Source organism: Petaurus breviceps, unplaced genomic scaffold (assembly GCF_028583685.1).
Source record: "Petaurus breviceps papuanus isolate PSGF00001 unplaced genomic scaffold, PetGlider_PUasm1.0 90977, whole genome shotgun sequence".
NCBI lineage: Eukaryota > Metazoa > Chordata > Mammalia > Diprotodontia > Petauridae > Petaurus > Petaurus breviceps.
Window position 1 is genome coordinate 22,270,700 of NW_027187391.1, and position 14,680 is coordinate 22,285,379.

The window sequence follows — 14,680 nt, forward strand, 5'->3', positions numbered from 1 at the left end:
ATTTGCAGGAATCTATTTTCTGGTGCTGAGGCAGGATTATCTTGCTTTGCTCTGCATGGATCTGGGTCACAGTCTTGGGAGGGAGTCCTGGGGTAAGGAGAGGTAACATGGCAGAGCTTGTTGAGGCTGTGGAGAGGCAGTCTTCTTCACAGTTCTGTGGCAGGTGCCTAGATGAAGGCACAACAGCCTTCTGACAACAGCTGAACAAAACCCCAGAAATTTGGGACACAGCACTCTCCACTCTGGAAACAGAGTTCTACCATGGCAAAGTGCTCAAAAGTCAAGTAATTGGCTGGCAAGATGAACAGACAGAGGAAGCAAAATCAAACTATAGGATCGTTTTTTGGTGACAAAGATGATCAAAACATAGAACTAAAAGAAGATAACAAAGTCAAAACTCCTGAACCAAAAGCCTCTAAGAAAAATACAAACTGGTTACAGGCCATGGAGGAGCTCAAGGAGGATTTTGAAAATCAAGTAAGAGAAATGGAGGAAAAATTGGGAATAGAAATGAGAATGATGCAAGAAAATAATGAAAAGTGAGTCAGCAGCCTGCTAAAGGAGACCCCAAAAAATACTGGGGAAAATAACACCTTAAAAAATAGACTAAGTCAGATGGCAAAAGAGGCCCAAAAAGCCAATGAGGAGAAGAATGCCTTAAAAAGCAGAATTGATCAGATGGAAAAGGAATTTCAAAAACTCACGGAAGAGAATAATTCCTTCAAAATTAGATTGGAGCAATGGAAGCTAATGACTTTATGAGAAATCAAGATACTATAAAACAGATCCAAATGAATTAAAAAATAGAAGGCAATGTAAAATATCTTATTGGAAAAGCCACTGACCTGGAAAATAGATCCAGGAGAGATAATTTAAAAATTATTGGACTACCTGAAAGCCATGATCAAAAAAAGAGCCTAGACATCATCCTTCAAGAAATTCTCAAGGAAAACTGCCCTGATATTCTAGAACCAGAGGGCAAAATAGGAATGGAAAGAATTCACCAATCGCCTCTTGAAAAAAATCCCAAAAATAAAACTCCTAGAGATATTATAGCCAAATTCCAGGGTTCCCAGATCAAGGAGAAAATATTACAAGCAGTCAGGAAGAAACAATTTGAGTATTGTGGAACAACAATCAGGATAACACAAGATCTAGCAGCTTCTACATTAAGGGATCAAAGGGCTTGGAATATGACCTTCAGGAGGTCAAAAGAGCCAGGATTAAAACCAAGAATCACCTACCCAGCAAAACTGAGTATAATACAAGCATTCTTGATGAAAAAACCAGAGTTGAACAGAAAACTTGACATGTAAGAGAAGCATGAAAAGCTAAACAGGAATAAGGAGCTTATTAAAGTTGAACTATTTATATTCCTACATGGAAAGACGATATTTATAACTCATGAGACTTTTCTCAGTATGAGGACAGTTGAAGGGAATATATGTGTGTGTGCATGTATACATACGTATGTATATATATATATAGGTGGGATATGTGTGTGTATATGTGTGCATGTATGTACATGTATACCTAAAGGACACAGGATGAGTTTAATATGAGGGGATGATATCTAAAAAATAAAATTAAGAGGTTAGAGAGGAATATATTGGGAGAAGGAAAATGGAAGAGAGAATAGGGTAAATTATCTCACATAAAAGAGGAAGGAGAAAGTTGTTACAATGAAGGGGAAGAGCAGGAAGGTGAAAGGGAATGAGTCAATTTTACTCTCATTGGATTTGGCTTAAGGAGGGAATAACATATACACTCAATTGGGTATCTACCCTACAGGAAAGTGGGGGGGGGGATAAGAGGGAGGATGAGAGAAGGGAGGGCAGATTGGGGTAGAGGGCAGTTAGAAACAAACACTTTTGGAAAAGGACGGGGTCAAAGGAGAAAATAGAATAAATGGGGGGGTGGGATAGGATGGAGGGAAATATAGTTAGTTTCTCACAACATGACTACTATGGAAATGTTTTGTATAACTACACTGAATTGCTTGTCTTCCAATTGGGGGGAATGAAGAGGGAAGAAAGGAGATAATGTGGAACTCAAAGTTTTAAAAACAAGTGTTTAAAAATTGTTTTTACATGCAATTGGGAAATAAGATATATAGGCAATGGGGTGTAGAAATCTGTCTTGCCCTGCAAGAAAGTAAAGGGGGGGATATGAGGAGGGAATATAGCAGAGGGCAGACTGTGGGAAGGGGTATTCAGTATGCTTGCCATCTTGGGATGGGGGGTAGGGGAGAGATGGGGAGAAAAATTTATAACTCAAAATCTTGTGAAATGAATGTTGAAAACTAAAAATAAATAAATTAATAAAGAAAAGAATGGATAGATTTTTAAAACTGGGGTGGTGCTGGACCAAACCAGTCAGCATCTTAAGGTAAGGACATGAAATTCTTATAAAGTTGTTAGGAATGCTGTTAGAGGATAATCCTATTTAAGTATGAACTAAACATTAAGTGACCATTCCTACTGAGATTCTGTAAAATTTTCCCTATAGGAAAAAAAAAATCAAGACAGTATATGAGGAAAAAAGGACACAAACTCATGGAGAGAAGAGACAGAAACACAGGGCATACTAATAAGAGCAAGCTTGGCGGAAATCCATATAACAGATATGCTAGAGCCACAAGAAAAACCCAAATTGTTTCGACGTATTAATTAGTTTTTATGAGCACTAAACTACTCAAGAGTGTGCCTGAAAGCTGAACCCTTTTCTTGATCATTGCTTAATATAACTAATGAGGATATTTGAGTTCTTGAAAAATCACAAGGATTTCCTGTCAAGATGGCTGCCTGAATGTGAGGTAGACCACTCAGTTCCCATACAACCTCTAGCAAAATTTTGGTTTGCATGAGAAGATTAAGAAACCCAATGAGAAACTAATGAATTCTTCTACATGTAGCTTCCTGCCAAAAAAAAAAAATCTGCCTCAGCTGTACCTCAAATATGGCAAACCATCTTATAAATGTGTCCTTCTTGGTCACAAAGGCCTGGTATGATGCTTCCAGATGAATGGAACAACTTAAACCCACCAGTGGCAATGAGACCAGGAGTCTCATGTTCTTCATTTAGAAAGACTTATAAAATTTTAGAAAGACTTTATAAAATTATAAAAAATTATAATTACTTAATAGACAAGGACAATATAATTTGAACTTTTAAATTATGCACAATACTTCACATAGAAGGTATTCTTTATATTTGTGCCTTGTTATTTATTGTGAACTTAAAACACCAAAAAGGAGAGCATTTTTATATACATAGCAGAACGCAAAAGAGGAACTTACGTGAAATTATAAATTTCCATTTCATATCCCCTTGCTTAAAAAAATGCATAAAATTCTACACATTACTTTTAAAATTAAAAACCAAGGGAGAAAAAAAAAACCGGTGACAAGTTTAGTCAAAAAAAACCAAGCCTACTCCAGAACTTCAGCCAGAAGCTCAAGAGCAATAGATAAGGTGGCCTGCTATTGGCAGAACAAGGTTAGCCTCCAGTTTAATCAGAGACTTTTAGGGAGATGTGTGCAGTACAAGGCTTTGTGTCAAAAGGATGCTGGTGCTCTCCTGAGAGTTTCAGGGAGGGAACCTTAGAAACTTAAGCGAAGTGATATGCTGAGCCATAACAGTGCTATAGCAGTCAGACCAGGACATCCCAGGCCTAGGGCTCTGAAGTTTCTAACACTCTGACCTCAAATGCCAGAGGAAGTACTGAATATTCAGTTCTTTAAAGCTCAAAGATCAAGGCAGGGCTAACCCTAAAGGTCAACATAAGAACCCAGGACAGACCTACAAGGGCAGGCTGTTTCACCACAAAATGCAGCAGGAAGCAGAGCTTGGTCCTGGAATAAAATTCTGGTTCAGGAGCTAAAGCCGAAGAAATAAGTAAACCAAAGAAAAATCAACCAGTATAAAATTTATTGCAAATCTAATTTCATAATTGCAAGAAGAGAGTTAAAGGAAAAAGGGATTTTCCACAAGGGCTACATGAATACCTAGGAAAACATGAAGAAAAAAATTTAAATAAAAGGTTTAAAGAATTGGAAGGAGGAAAAAGTAGCTTAGATGAAAAAAAAGTAAATGTTGCTCAAGAGATGCACTCCCTAAAAACTGGAAAAGAATTAAATGTTGCTCATGAGATGGGCTCCCTAAAAACTGGAAAAGACCAAAAATATCAATGAATTCCATGACACAGCAAGAAATATTAGAACAAAATCAAAAGATTGAAAAATGAGAAGAAAATGTGAGTTAATTTTAAAGAATAACCTAACCTGGAAAATAGGTCAAGGAGAGAAAATTTAATCGTTGGACTCCCTGAAAACCATTACTTTTTTTTTTTTTTAAAAACGCCTGGATACTATAGTTTAATTATAAATGAAAAATGTCCAGAGATCTGTTAGAAATCAAGAGTAAAGGAAAGGTAGAAGGAATCCATTGAATTAATGACCTGCTGAAAGGAATACCCAAAAGAAAAGTTCTGGTATTGTTATACTCAAAATCCAGAGCTTCTACATCAAAGAAAAAGTACTGGAAGCACCAGAAAGGAGCAGTTCAAGTATTAAGAACTACAGTTAGGATTATCCAAGATTTGGCAGATTCAACCATGAAATAGAGGAGATCTTGCAGTGTAATATTCCAAAATGCAAAAGATACATGCTTACAAACAGGAATAATTCCCCCTGCAAAGCTAAGCATAATTCTCCTGGGGGAAAAATAGTGGAATAGAAGACTTAAGTATTCCTGATGAAATTACTAGAGCTGAAGCATAAGAGTACACAGAAGGCTAGAAATGTAAATTTATTTGAGCAATTATTGAAGAGGCTAGGAACTAATGTAGTACTAATATTCTAATATGAAGAGAAGAAACTTTCAGAACCCTCATGTATTCAAAGTGTAGTGGAGTAAAAGAAAAACAGAGGTCCTGTTAGACTGGGAAGGGAATGGATTCTTTTCTGAGGGTTTTAAGAAAAGAAAGCAAAGAGAAGGTAAAAGGAAGAATACACCAGTGTAGAAAGAAGATTAGGGTACAACTTGTTATTTGTCATAATTGGGGTACAGGAAAAGAGTATACAAACATGGGTGGTGGGGAAGTGGGCATCTGATGAACCTCACTCATCTGAAACGGATAAAAGAGGGCTGAACATACTACACATATATACCCAATAATTTGATATAGAAACACATCAAACTCAACAGGAAAATAGTGAAGATTAGGGAAGGAGAAAAGAATTCGAACCTAAGGTGGTAGGACTTAGATCACCTCTTAGAAAACTGAGGAATGGCTGTGCAAATTATGGTACATGGTCCATGAACATAATGAAATTTAATTATACTATGAGAAATGATGAAAGGGATGGTTTTGGAGAATACTGAGCAATATGAACTGATGGAGAGTAAAGTGAGCAGAGAGATAGCAACTTTGCAAAGAAAAGGAAATTGGAAAAACTTAAGAACTTTGATCATTACAGAGACCAATCATTTCTTCAGAGGACCTATGATGAACTTATGATGATGACCTTCTGACAAAGATGTGATAGACACAAGATCAGACATATACATTTTTTTGGATCTGGTCAATGTGTGAATTTGTTTGGCTTGACTAAGCTTGTCACAAGTTTTTTTTTTTCTCCCGATTTTTAATTTTAAATGTAATGTGTAGAATTATATACTTTTTTTTAAAGCAAAGGGGTATGAAATGGAGATTTATAATTTCTTATAGGTGCTTTTTTGTGTTATGCTATGTATATGACAATGCTCTTTTTTTGGGTGTTTTAAGTTCAGAATAAAGAAATTTTAAAGTACAAATATAGAGTACCTGCTATAGGGAGTGTTGTGCATCATTTAAAAGTTCAAATTATATGGTCCTTGCCTATCAAGTGAAAACAGTTGTTAAAAGTCTTTCAACATAAAGGACAACATGAGGGGCCTGGACTCACTGCCATTGGTTGGTTTAAATTGCTCCGTTCACCTGGAAGCATGACACCAGGTCCCCTTCGTGACCAAGGAGGACATATTTATAAGATGGTTTACCTTTCTTGAGGTACCATCTTGGCACAGAGGCAGAATTTTTATTTTATTTTTAGGAAGCTAAATACCCAATCAGTCAAACAACAAAGTCTTTATTTAGTGCTTTACTATATAGTAGGTGCTGGAAAAACAGGTATAATAAAGAAAATGATTCCTACTTGCAATAGGCTTATAGTATATAACTCAAACTGGGTCTAACTGGTACAGAGCAACCTGAGTCTTATGGATAACACACGTAGATACTACAGCCATTTTTTTGATAAAAACAAATGCAATTTATGGATAACTATAGTCAAACCTAGATCCCAGAGGCACTGTAGCATCTGTAGATTTTTCCACATTATACAGATAACATTACAAAGTGAGAGGGGGTATGAAATACTCTGTGGATGATGCTGGTAGACAGTAGGCAACTTCACACTCTTAAATCTTTTATTCAGTAAGGATGGCTATAATCTGGTAAACGTTAACTTGACAAAGTAGGTCACCTGTTAATTCTAATGTTTTGCATGTAAAATAAATTAACCTTTGAGCCAAGTTCAAGAGGCAAACTTCATTTTATATATTAATGGAATAGTTATGAATGTCTGTACTATTAATTTGTATGAGGCAATGTGGTATAGTGGAAATAACACCAGGTTTGGAGTCAGAGAACCTGAGTCTTATTAGTGGCTTTATCATTATTTGGATATTTCTATGAGCTTCTTTCCCTTTCTCTGAGCTTCAAGTCCTTATCTGTAAAAATGAGGCTAGTAAAATTTAAATTACCCACCTCTCAGGGCTGTTATGCAGATCAAATGACAATGATGTATATAAAGTACTTTGTAAGCTTGATTTTTAAGTGCTTGTGTGATGTGAACATCAGTGTTCTTATTTTTGACCACCCATTTATGTTAAATAATTTAATACAGCATCAAGGGAACTTAAGATATCATCAGTCCATCTCCTTCACTTTAATAGAAGAAGGAAAAGAGGGCTAGAGAAGTGAAAGGTAACTTAATGTTGAACAAAATCACATCAGTAGTAGGTAAGCAGCAAAAGAAGATTATGAGCCCTAAGGCTCTGATTCCAAATTCAGTGCTCTTATCTTTAAACTGACCTCTTCTCAATGGTCTAATACATTTCATCTAGGCCTGCTGTCTGGTATTCTTTTTTTTCTTTTGGATGGGAGAAGGCAAAGCAATTGGGGTTAAGTGACTTGCCCAAGGTCACACAGTCAGAAGTGTCAAGGGTCTCAGGTCAGATTTGAACTCTAGTGCTCCATTCACGGCACCACCTACCCAGCTGCCCTGTTTTCCAGTATTCTGCTGGGCAGAAATGGACTTTAAGAATGAAAGTTTTAGTAGTACTAGTATTACTATCAATAAAAAAAATTCTGGGGGTGGAGCCAAGATGGCAGAGCAGAAGCAGGAAATTCCATGAACACCACCTCCAACACCTGTAAAATATGACTCTAAACAAATTTTAGAACTACAGAGCCCACAAAGTGACAGAGAGAAACAAATCTCCCACTGGAGTCAGCCTAGCAGAACCACAGGAGAGGTCTATTGCACTAAGCTGGGAGCTGAGGACAATCCTGCATGAACCGCACCAAGCCCAGGGCATCCCCGACTAGTGGCACAAATGAGCCAGAGCAGACCTCAGGAGAGTGAATCACTGGCAGCTATAGTGGTCTCCAGACTTTTCAACCCATAAACACCAAAGAGAAAGTAAAAGGTCAGTGGGGAACCCTGTTGGAACTAGGTGACTAAAGAGGGCAGTCTGGCCCCTGCCCCTGGGGCAAGAGGTGGCTGAAGTACAGCAGCTGAAGCTGCTGCTGCGTGGCTGCCTCAAGCTCCTGGCCTGCAGATTGTAGGGGGACCAAGCGGTCATTCAGAGGGTAATTGCTCTTGCTTTGACCTGCTTGGATCTGGGTCGCTGTCTTGGGCAGTGGTCCTGGGGTGAGAAGCGCCAGTGTGCCAGAGTTTGTGGTGGCTGTAGAGGGGGCACCCTCCTCAGACCTCTGACAACATTTGTGAAAACTCCAGTGATTTGGGACAAAGCTCATCACTCTGGAAGCAGAGTTCTACCATGGCAAAGAGCTCGAAAGTCAAGTAATTGGCTGGCAAGATGAGCAAGCAGAGGAGGAACAATCAGACCATAGAATCCTTTTTTGGGGACAAAAGGATAAAAACATGGAACCAGAAGAAGTCAACAAAGGCAAAACTCCTGCATCAAAAGCTTCCAAGAAAAATATGAACTGATTACAAGCTATGGAGGAACTCAAGGAGGATTCTGAAAATCAAGTAAGAGAAGTAGAGAAAAAATTGGGAAGAAAAATAATAATGATGCCAGAAAATCATGAAAAGTGAGTCAACAGCTTGCTAAAGGAACCCCCCCCAAAATACTGAAGAAAATACCTTAAAAATAAACTAAGTCAGATGGCAAAAGTGGCCCAAAAGGCCAATAAGGAGAAGAATGCCTTAAAAAGTAGAATTGCCTAGATGGGAAAGGAATTTCAAAAACTCACTGAAGAGAATAATTGCTTCAAAATTAGATTGGAGCAAATGGAAGCTAATGACTTTATGAGAAATCAAGATACTATAAAACAGATCCAAATGAATGAAAAAATAGAAGGCAATGTAAAATATCTCATTGGAAAAACCACTGACCTGAAAAAATAGATCCAGGAGAGATCATTTAAAAATTATTGGACTACCTGAAAGCCATGATCAAAAAAAGAAGCTGAAATCATCCTTCAAGAAATTCTCAAGGGGCAGCTAGGTGGCGCAGTGAGTAAAGCGCTGGCCACGGAATCAGGAGGACCCAAGTTTGGTTCCAGCCTCAGACACTTAACACCTACAAAAAAAAAAAAAAACTAGCCGTGTAACCTTGGGCAAGTTATTTAACCCCAACTGCTCCCCCTCCCCCCCAAAAAAGGCAAAAAAAAAAAAGAAAGAAATTCTCAAGAAAAATTGCCCTGATATTCTAGAACCAGAGGGGGGGGGGGAAGGAAAGAATTCACTGATCACCTCTTGAAAAAGATCCCCAAAAGAAAACTAGGAATATTATAGCCAAATTCCAGAGTTCCAAGGTCAAGGAGAAAATATTACAAGAAGTCAGGAAGAAACAATTTGAGTACTGTGGAAAAACAATCAGGATAACACAAGATTTAGCAGCTTCTACATTAATGGATCAAAGGGCTTGGAATATGACATACTAGAAGTCAAAGAAGCTAAAATCAAGAATCACCCACCCAGAAACACTGGGTATAATACTTCAGGGGAGAATATGATCATTCAATGAAATAGAGGACTTTCAAGCATTCTTGATGAAAAAACCAGAGCTGAACAGAAAATTTGACTTTCAGATACAAGCAGCAAGAGAAGCATTAGAAGGTAAACAGGAAAAAGAAATCAAAAGGAACTTATTAAAGTTGAAGTATTTACATTCCTACATGGAAAAACGATAATTGTAACTCATGAGATCTTTCTCAGTATGAGGATAGCTGAAGGGAATATATATGTATGTATGTATGTATATATGTGTATATACATATACACGTTTATATAAGAGGGTGTATGTATATATAAATACATATGTGAGTGTGTATATATGTGTACATGTATACATAGACAGAGGGCACAGGATCAGTTGAATAGGAAGAGATGATATCTAAAAAATAAAATTAAGAGGTGAGAAAGGGAATATGAGAAAAGGAGAAAGGGAGAGATAAAATAGGGTAAATTATCTTATATAAAAGAGGCAAGAGAAAACTGTTACGATGGAGGAGAAGAACAGGAAGGCAAAAAGGAATGGGTCAACTGTACTCTCAATGAATTTGGCTTAAGGAGGGAATAACATACACACTCAATTGGGTATCTTATCCTACAAGAAAGTAGGGGGGAAGCAGATAAGAGGGGGGATGACAGAAGGTAAGGCAGATTGGGGGAGAGGGTAGTTAGAAGCACATACTTTTGAAAATGGACAGGGTCAAAGTAGAAAATTGAAGTGGGAGGTGGGATAGGATGGAGGGAAATATAGTTAGTCTTTCCCAATACATCTACTATGGAAATGTTTTGTGTAACTACACATGTACAACCTATATTGAATTGCTTGTCTTCCCAGTGGGGGTGAGGAGGGAAGAAAGGAAAGAATCTGGAAATCAAAGTTTTAAAAACAAATGTTAAAAAAAATTTTTTTTACATGCAACTGGAAAATAAGATATACAGGCACTGGGGTATAGAAATCCATCTTGCCCTACTAGAAAGTTAGAGGAGGAATGGGGAAGGATATATGAGAAAGAAGATTGGGGGAAGGGGTATTCAATAGGCTCACTATTTTGGGATGGGGGTAGGGGAAAGGTGGGAAGAAAATTCATAACTCAAAATCTTGTGGAAATGAATGTTGAAAACTAAAAATAAATTTAAAAAAAGAAAAATTCTGAGACAATGGTAAAGAGATGCTTAAGGATATCCAGAGTTTTAAGACCAGTGTTTTCAAATATAAATAGATATCTATTACTTTTGTAATTATTGGACTGACACTATGGCTAGGCACTCTAAAAGACTTGCAGAAAGATAAAATCTCTATTAAGGGTATTTTTTCTGTTCCAAAACTCTACTCCAAAGTGAGTATATGCTTAGTAATAAGGCAGTTAGGTGGCTTGGTGGATAGAGCACTGGACTTCGTGTTAGGAAGATCTGAGTTAGGGGGCGGCCAGGTGGCTCAGTGAGTAAGAGTACCGGCTCCAGTGTCGGGATGACCTGGATCAAATTCGGGTTCAGATACTCAGCACCACACCCAGAAATAACTGGCCGTGTAACCTTGAGCAAGTTACTTAACCCCGATTGCTTTAAAAAAAAAAAAAAAAAAGGAAGATCTGAGTTAAAATCTAATCTCTGGCACTTACTAGCTTTGTGACCCTGGGCAAGTTACTTAACCTTTGCCTGCCTCAGTTTCCTCATTTGTTAAAAGGTAATATAATAATAACAAGTTGTTGCGAAGATAAAATGGGGTATCTGTGGTTCTGTGCCAAACGTAAAATGTACAAATTATAGCTAGCTAGGTGGTGGTAATGGTGGTGGTGCTGGTAGTAGTGGTAGTACTACTAGGTAGGAGTAATAGTAATATTGTTGTGACCTGTGACAAAACTATAATTATCATTGTTATCCTAAATTGTATGAACACTCACAACCATGACATTCATACTTACTGTATATTCCATAGTGCCACGGGGCTTTTGAACCACCATCTTCTTCTCTTTCTTCTCATTGGTTTTATTCTGGTTGTCATCTAAAGGAAGAACACATTTAAATATCCTGATTAAGATACTGTCTCAACTTTTTACAAATTCTGATCAGTTCAGATTACAGGATCACAGAGGAGCTAGACAAGTCATTTAATTCAGCCTCTCTACCTTCAGGCTAAGTAATGTCAGAGAGATGATAATCTCTCATGCTTGAGGAGTTCCAAAAAGGAAATTCCACAGCTTCTTTCAGCAAACAGTCACAATACCTTACAAATCTCAGGAAATTGTTCCTCATGTCTGACAAAAAAGGAGATATTTTGCTTATGTGAAAGAAAGTTGCTTCAAGGTAAAGATCCCAAAACTTCTGCTAATCATCCCTTATAGCACCAAGCTAAGTAAAAATGGGGACAATGACAATGAAGCTAAGCAAAAATGCGGGAAATGACAATGGATTGGAACATCTAGTCTTGAATTCCAGCTCTCTGATCATAGACAAGTCAATTAACTTCACTAATCAGTTTCATAATTTGTAGGATGAGAAGGTTACACTAAATCAATGATTCTCAAAGCATAGTCTGGGGATCTTTTCTGGGTTCCAAGAAATCAAAACTATTTTAATAATAATACTGTTTTAATTTCTATTATGGTAAATATTGATAGCTATAACACATAAACAAAAGCTCTTTGAGGGAGGTCCTCAGTAATTTTTAAGAATATAAAGGTATCCTGAGACAAGTAAGTTTGGACTAAACAGCTCTATTGGCCTTTCCAGCTCTAAGTCCTATGATTCTATGACTTTTTCATTACCTTTCTCTCAGTGTCAGTATGGAAGAAATAGTTTGTAAACCTTACAATCAACTATAGATGTTAAGTTAAGTCCTCTTGACATTCTCTATCAGTGTTCTTCTATGCTACTTCCTTAGGTGCTATCAGTCAAGATTTTTATGTTCATAGTATCCTTTCCACTGGCCTTACATTTCTAGTATCTGAGGTACTAACTCCTTCCCATTTATAGCATTTTGGGAGGTCCTAAGACTACCCTAAATCATATCAGAAAAGTTCTAAAATAATAGTTCACTAAAGTTTTCCTTTACCCAGAAGAATACTGGTTTCGAAAGAAATACATGTGTATTTCTCTTGGCACAAAGTGCCTGCCATGTAGTAAGCACTTAAGGAATGTTGGTTAGTTGGTTAGTTGACTTGTTGATATACCTTTCAAGGTAAATTTATTATCTACATTTCTGTGAGTGGCAGACATAAAATTGCTTTCTATTAGTGGTGGTATAAAAGCTAAAAATAGAGTAAAAGTATAAATACTAAATAAATGTTACAAGTGCTAACATTTTTAAATAAAAATCCTCCTTCTCAAGTCAGATCAATGGGTCAAAAAAGTTAAATGCAGTCAGGAAAATACAGATGAATACTACCCCAGTTAGCTCACATAATCTTATCACATTTCCTTTCAAAGATAAATGAACACTGACTAATTTGATACTGACCTGACAATTTTTTCCCCCTAAAGTCAGCCCAATTACCTCCATTATATATTGCTTTGAAACAACAACACTGATGGGACATACACTTTACAGGTGGGGATTTCACCACATTCTGCTCTCATACCTAACCAAAAGGAAGACCGCCTTGTGCAGTCTGTAAACATGAGATGAGCCTTCAAGTCTGGGAAGATGCTGTACAGGGACTGTTTTGTGTTTCTTGGGGTGGTCTTGCCATCGGTACCATAATCCAAAACTTCAGGTAATGACTTGAGGCTTTCTTCATGGTGAGTACTGTATCCAGAAGACAGGGCACCAAATCTCTCCCTTTTCAGCTTCTGGAATTTCATTTTGCAGCCAGAGCCTGGCTGACTGTCTCTCTGGTCCAAATCATAGCAGTGCTCAAATGCAAACATCTGCCAGTTAGCAGCCCAAAGTGCAGCCAGGAGCCTTCAAAAAGGCTGAGACCATCCGGGGTAATATGACTCCTGGACTCAAATTTTAGGCCAAAACAGTCTAGCTGCAAAGGAAGTAACCAACCTGGCACAAGCTCCAATCTTCCAGCTAACTAGTTTTCCCACGCACAGTGTTGGGAAAGTGCAGGGTTAAATAGCAACACCACAAGCAGGCAGCACCAAAGACTCCACGCCTCCCCAGCAAGCCGGAGCCAAGGGTCACGGAGATGAGCATGTCCCAGGTGGATCCAGCCGGCTTCAAGGTGGACACCGCCCTATTTCCCCGCCCCCATCCAGATCCTGCCCCAGCAGCCTAAGGGCACCCTGACACTCCCTAGTGTCTACACCACAATTTAAAGATATATAGGGTCTTTGCATTTCTGCACACACAGAGACATTTTCCTATCCTTCTAAACATTACAGCCTGATGACAGAGTTTTCACTTTCCACATTCACATAAAGAATGCCTAACAAACTCTCCCAGGGCAGTATTTTCACTAAACACTTAAATACCTGAGGAAGGAGAAGGGGTCAGACCTGGGATGGGTAGGACAGAAGGGGGGAGGAAGGAAAAAGGATAATTGTTGCTGACACCACTGGGAAGGGAGGAGTCTAAAAAGTTGCTCCTAAACCCTTCATTCACAATATGTGCTTCAAACAGGCAATGTCAAGTTTCTTCTTAAAAATCCTTACTAAATGTGAGTTTTAAGAGAGATTTAGGAAAACAATTAACAATCAGGTTGCTAAGGAAGAAGAACAAGGTGTCCCAGGCATTTCTATGTTCCCCTTTAACAACAATAATCGCAAAGATGCATCACTTTTTCCTAGTCATGTGCAAATGTTAGATAAAACCAAATATACTTAATAATGTCTCTGACGAAAATACATAGCTTATACTTAAGGTACAATACAAGTGTCTAGGAAACCTCTCAGAAAGGCTGTTGTGCTGTCACAAGATACCCTGATTCAGGACTGGAAAGGGACCTTAAATATCCTCTAGTTCAAATGTCTCATTTTATAGAAAAGTTCCAGGGAAGTAAAGTGATTTAGTGATACCAGTAGTAAGTGGGGAAAGAAATGAAACCCAGATCCTCTGATTCTAGATCCCACAATCTTTCCTTGACTGAGCCGGCTTCTCTTACATTTCTGCTATTTTTTTTAAGTCTTGCAGAAATAGTTTGTTGGCTTGAATCAGTAAATCAATATAATGCTGCTAACAACAACAACAACAAAAACAAACAAAAACCAACTTCAACTCATGTGGATCACTATTTCCTCCTAATGGATAATATGTAATTCTTTTTTGAAAAGAAAAAAAATACTTAACCATAGACTACATGAAAGTATGGATACTGTTAAGTAATTTGGATAAGGTATCAAGCATAGCAACCATATAGCATGTAAACTAATAGGAAATGTGCCAAGCAATCAGTTTTCAATTGTTGTATTTAATTTTTAAAGCA

The 14,680-nt window shown here is 37.8% G+C and overlaps 1 protein-coding gene across 3 annotated transcripts in view; it reads right to left on the reverse strand.

The window, feature by feature from the left end:
• Positions 1-14,680, reverse strand: part of NCOA7 (nuclear receptor coactivator 7) — a 220,889-nt gene that overhangs the window by 51,921 nt on the left and 154,288 nt on the right. For 2 of the 3 annotated variants that reach the window (XM_069077464.1, XM_069077467.1), the window contains exon 4: positions 11,234-11,313. In XM_069077464.1, the coding sequence (XP_068933565.1) occupies positions 11,234-11,313 (80 nt within the window). Of the gene's footprint in view, positions 1-11,233; positions 11,314-12,889; positions 13,377-14,680 lie in introns of those variants that run through there. The other variant, XM_069077465.1, reaches the window with a different exon arrangement.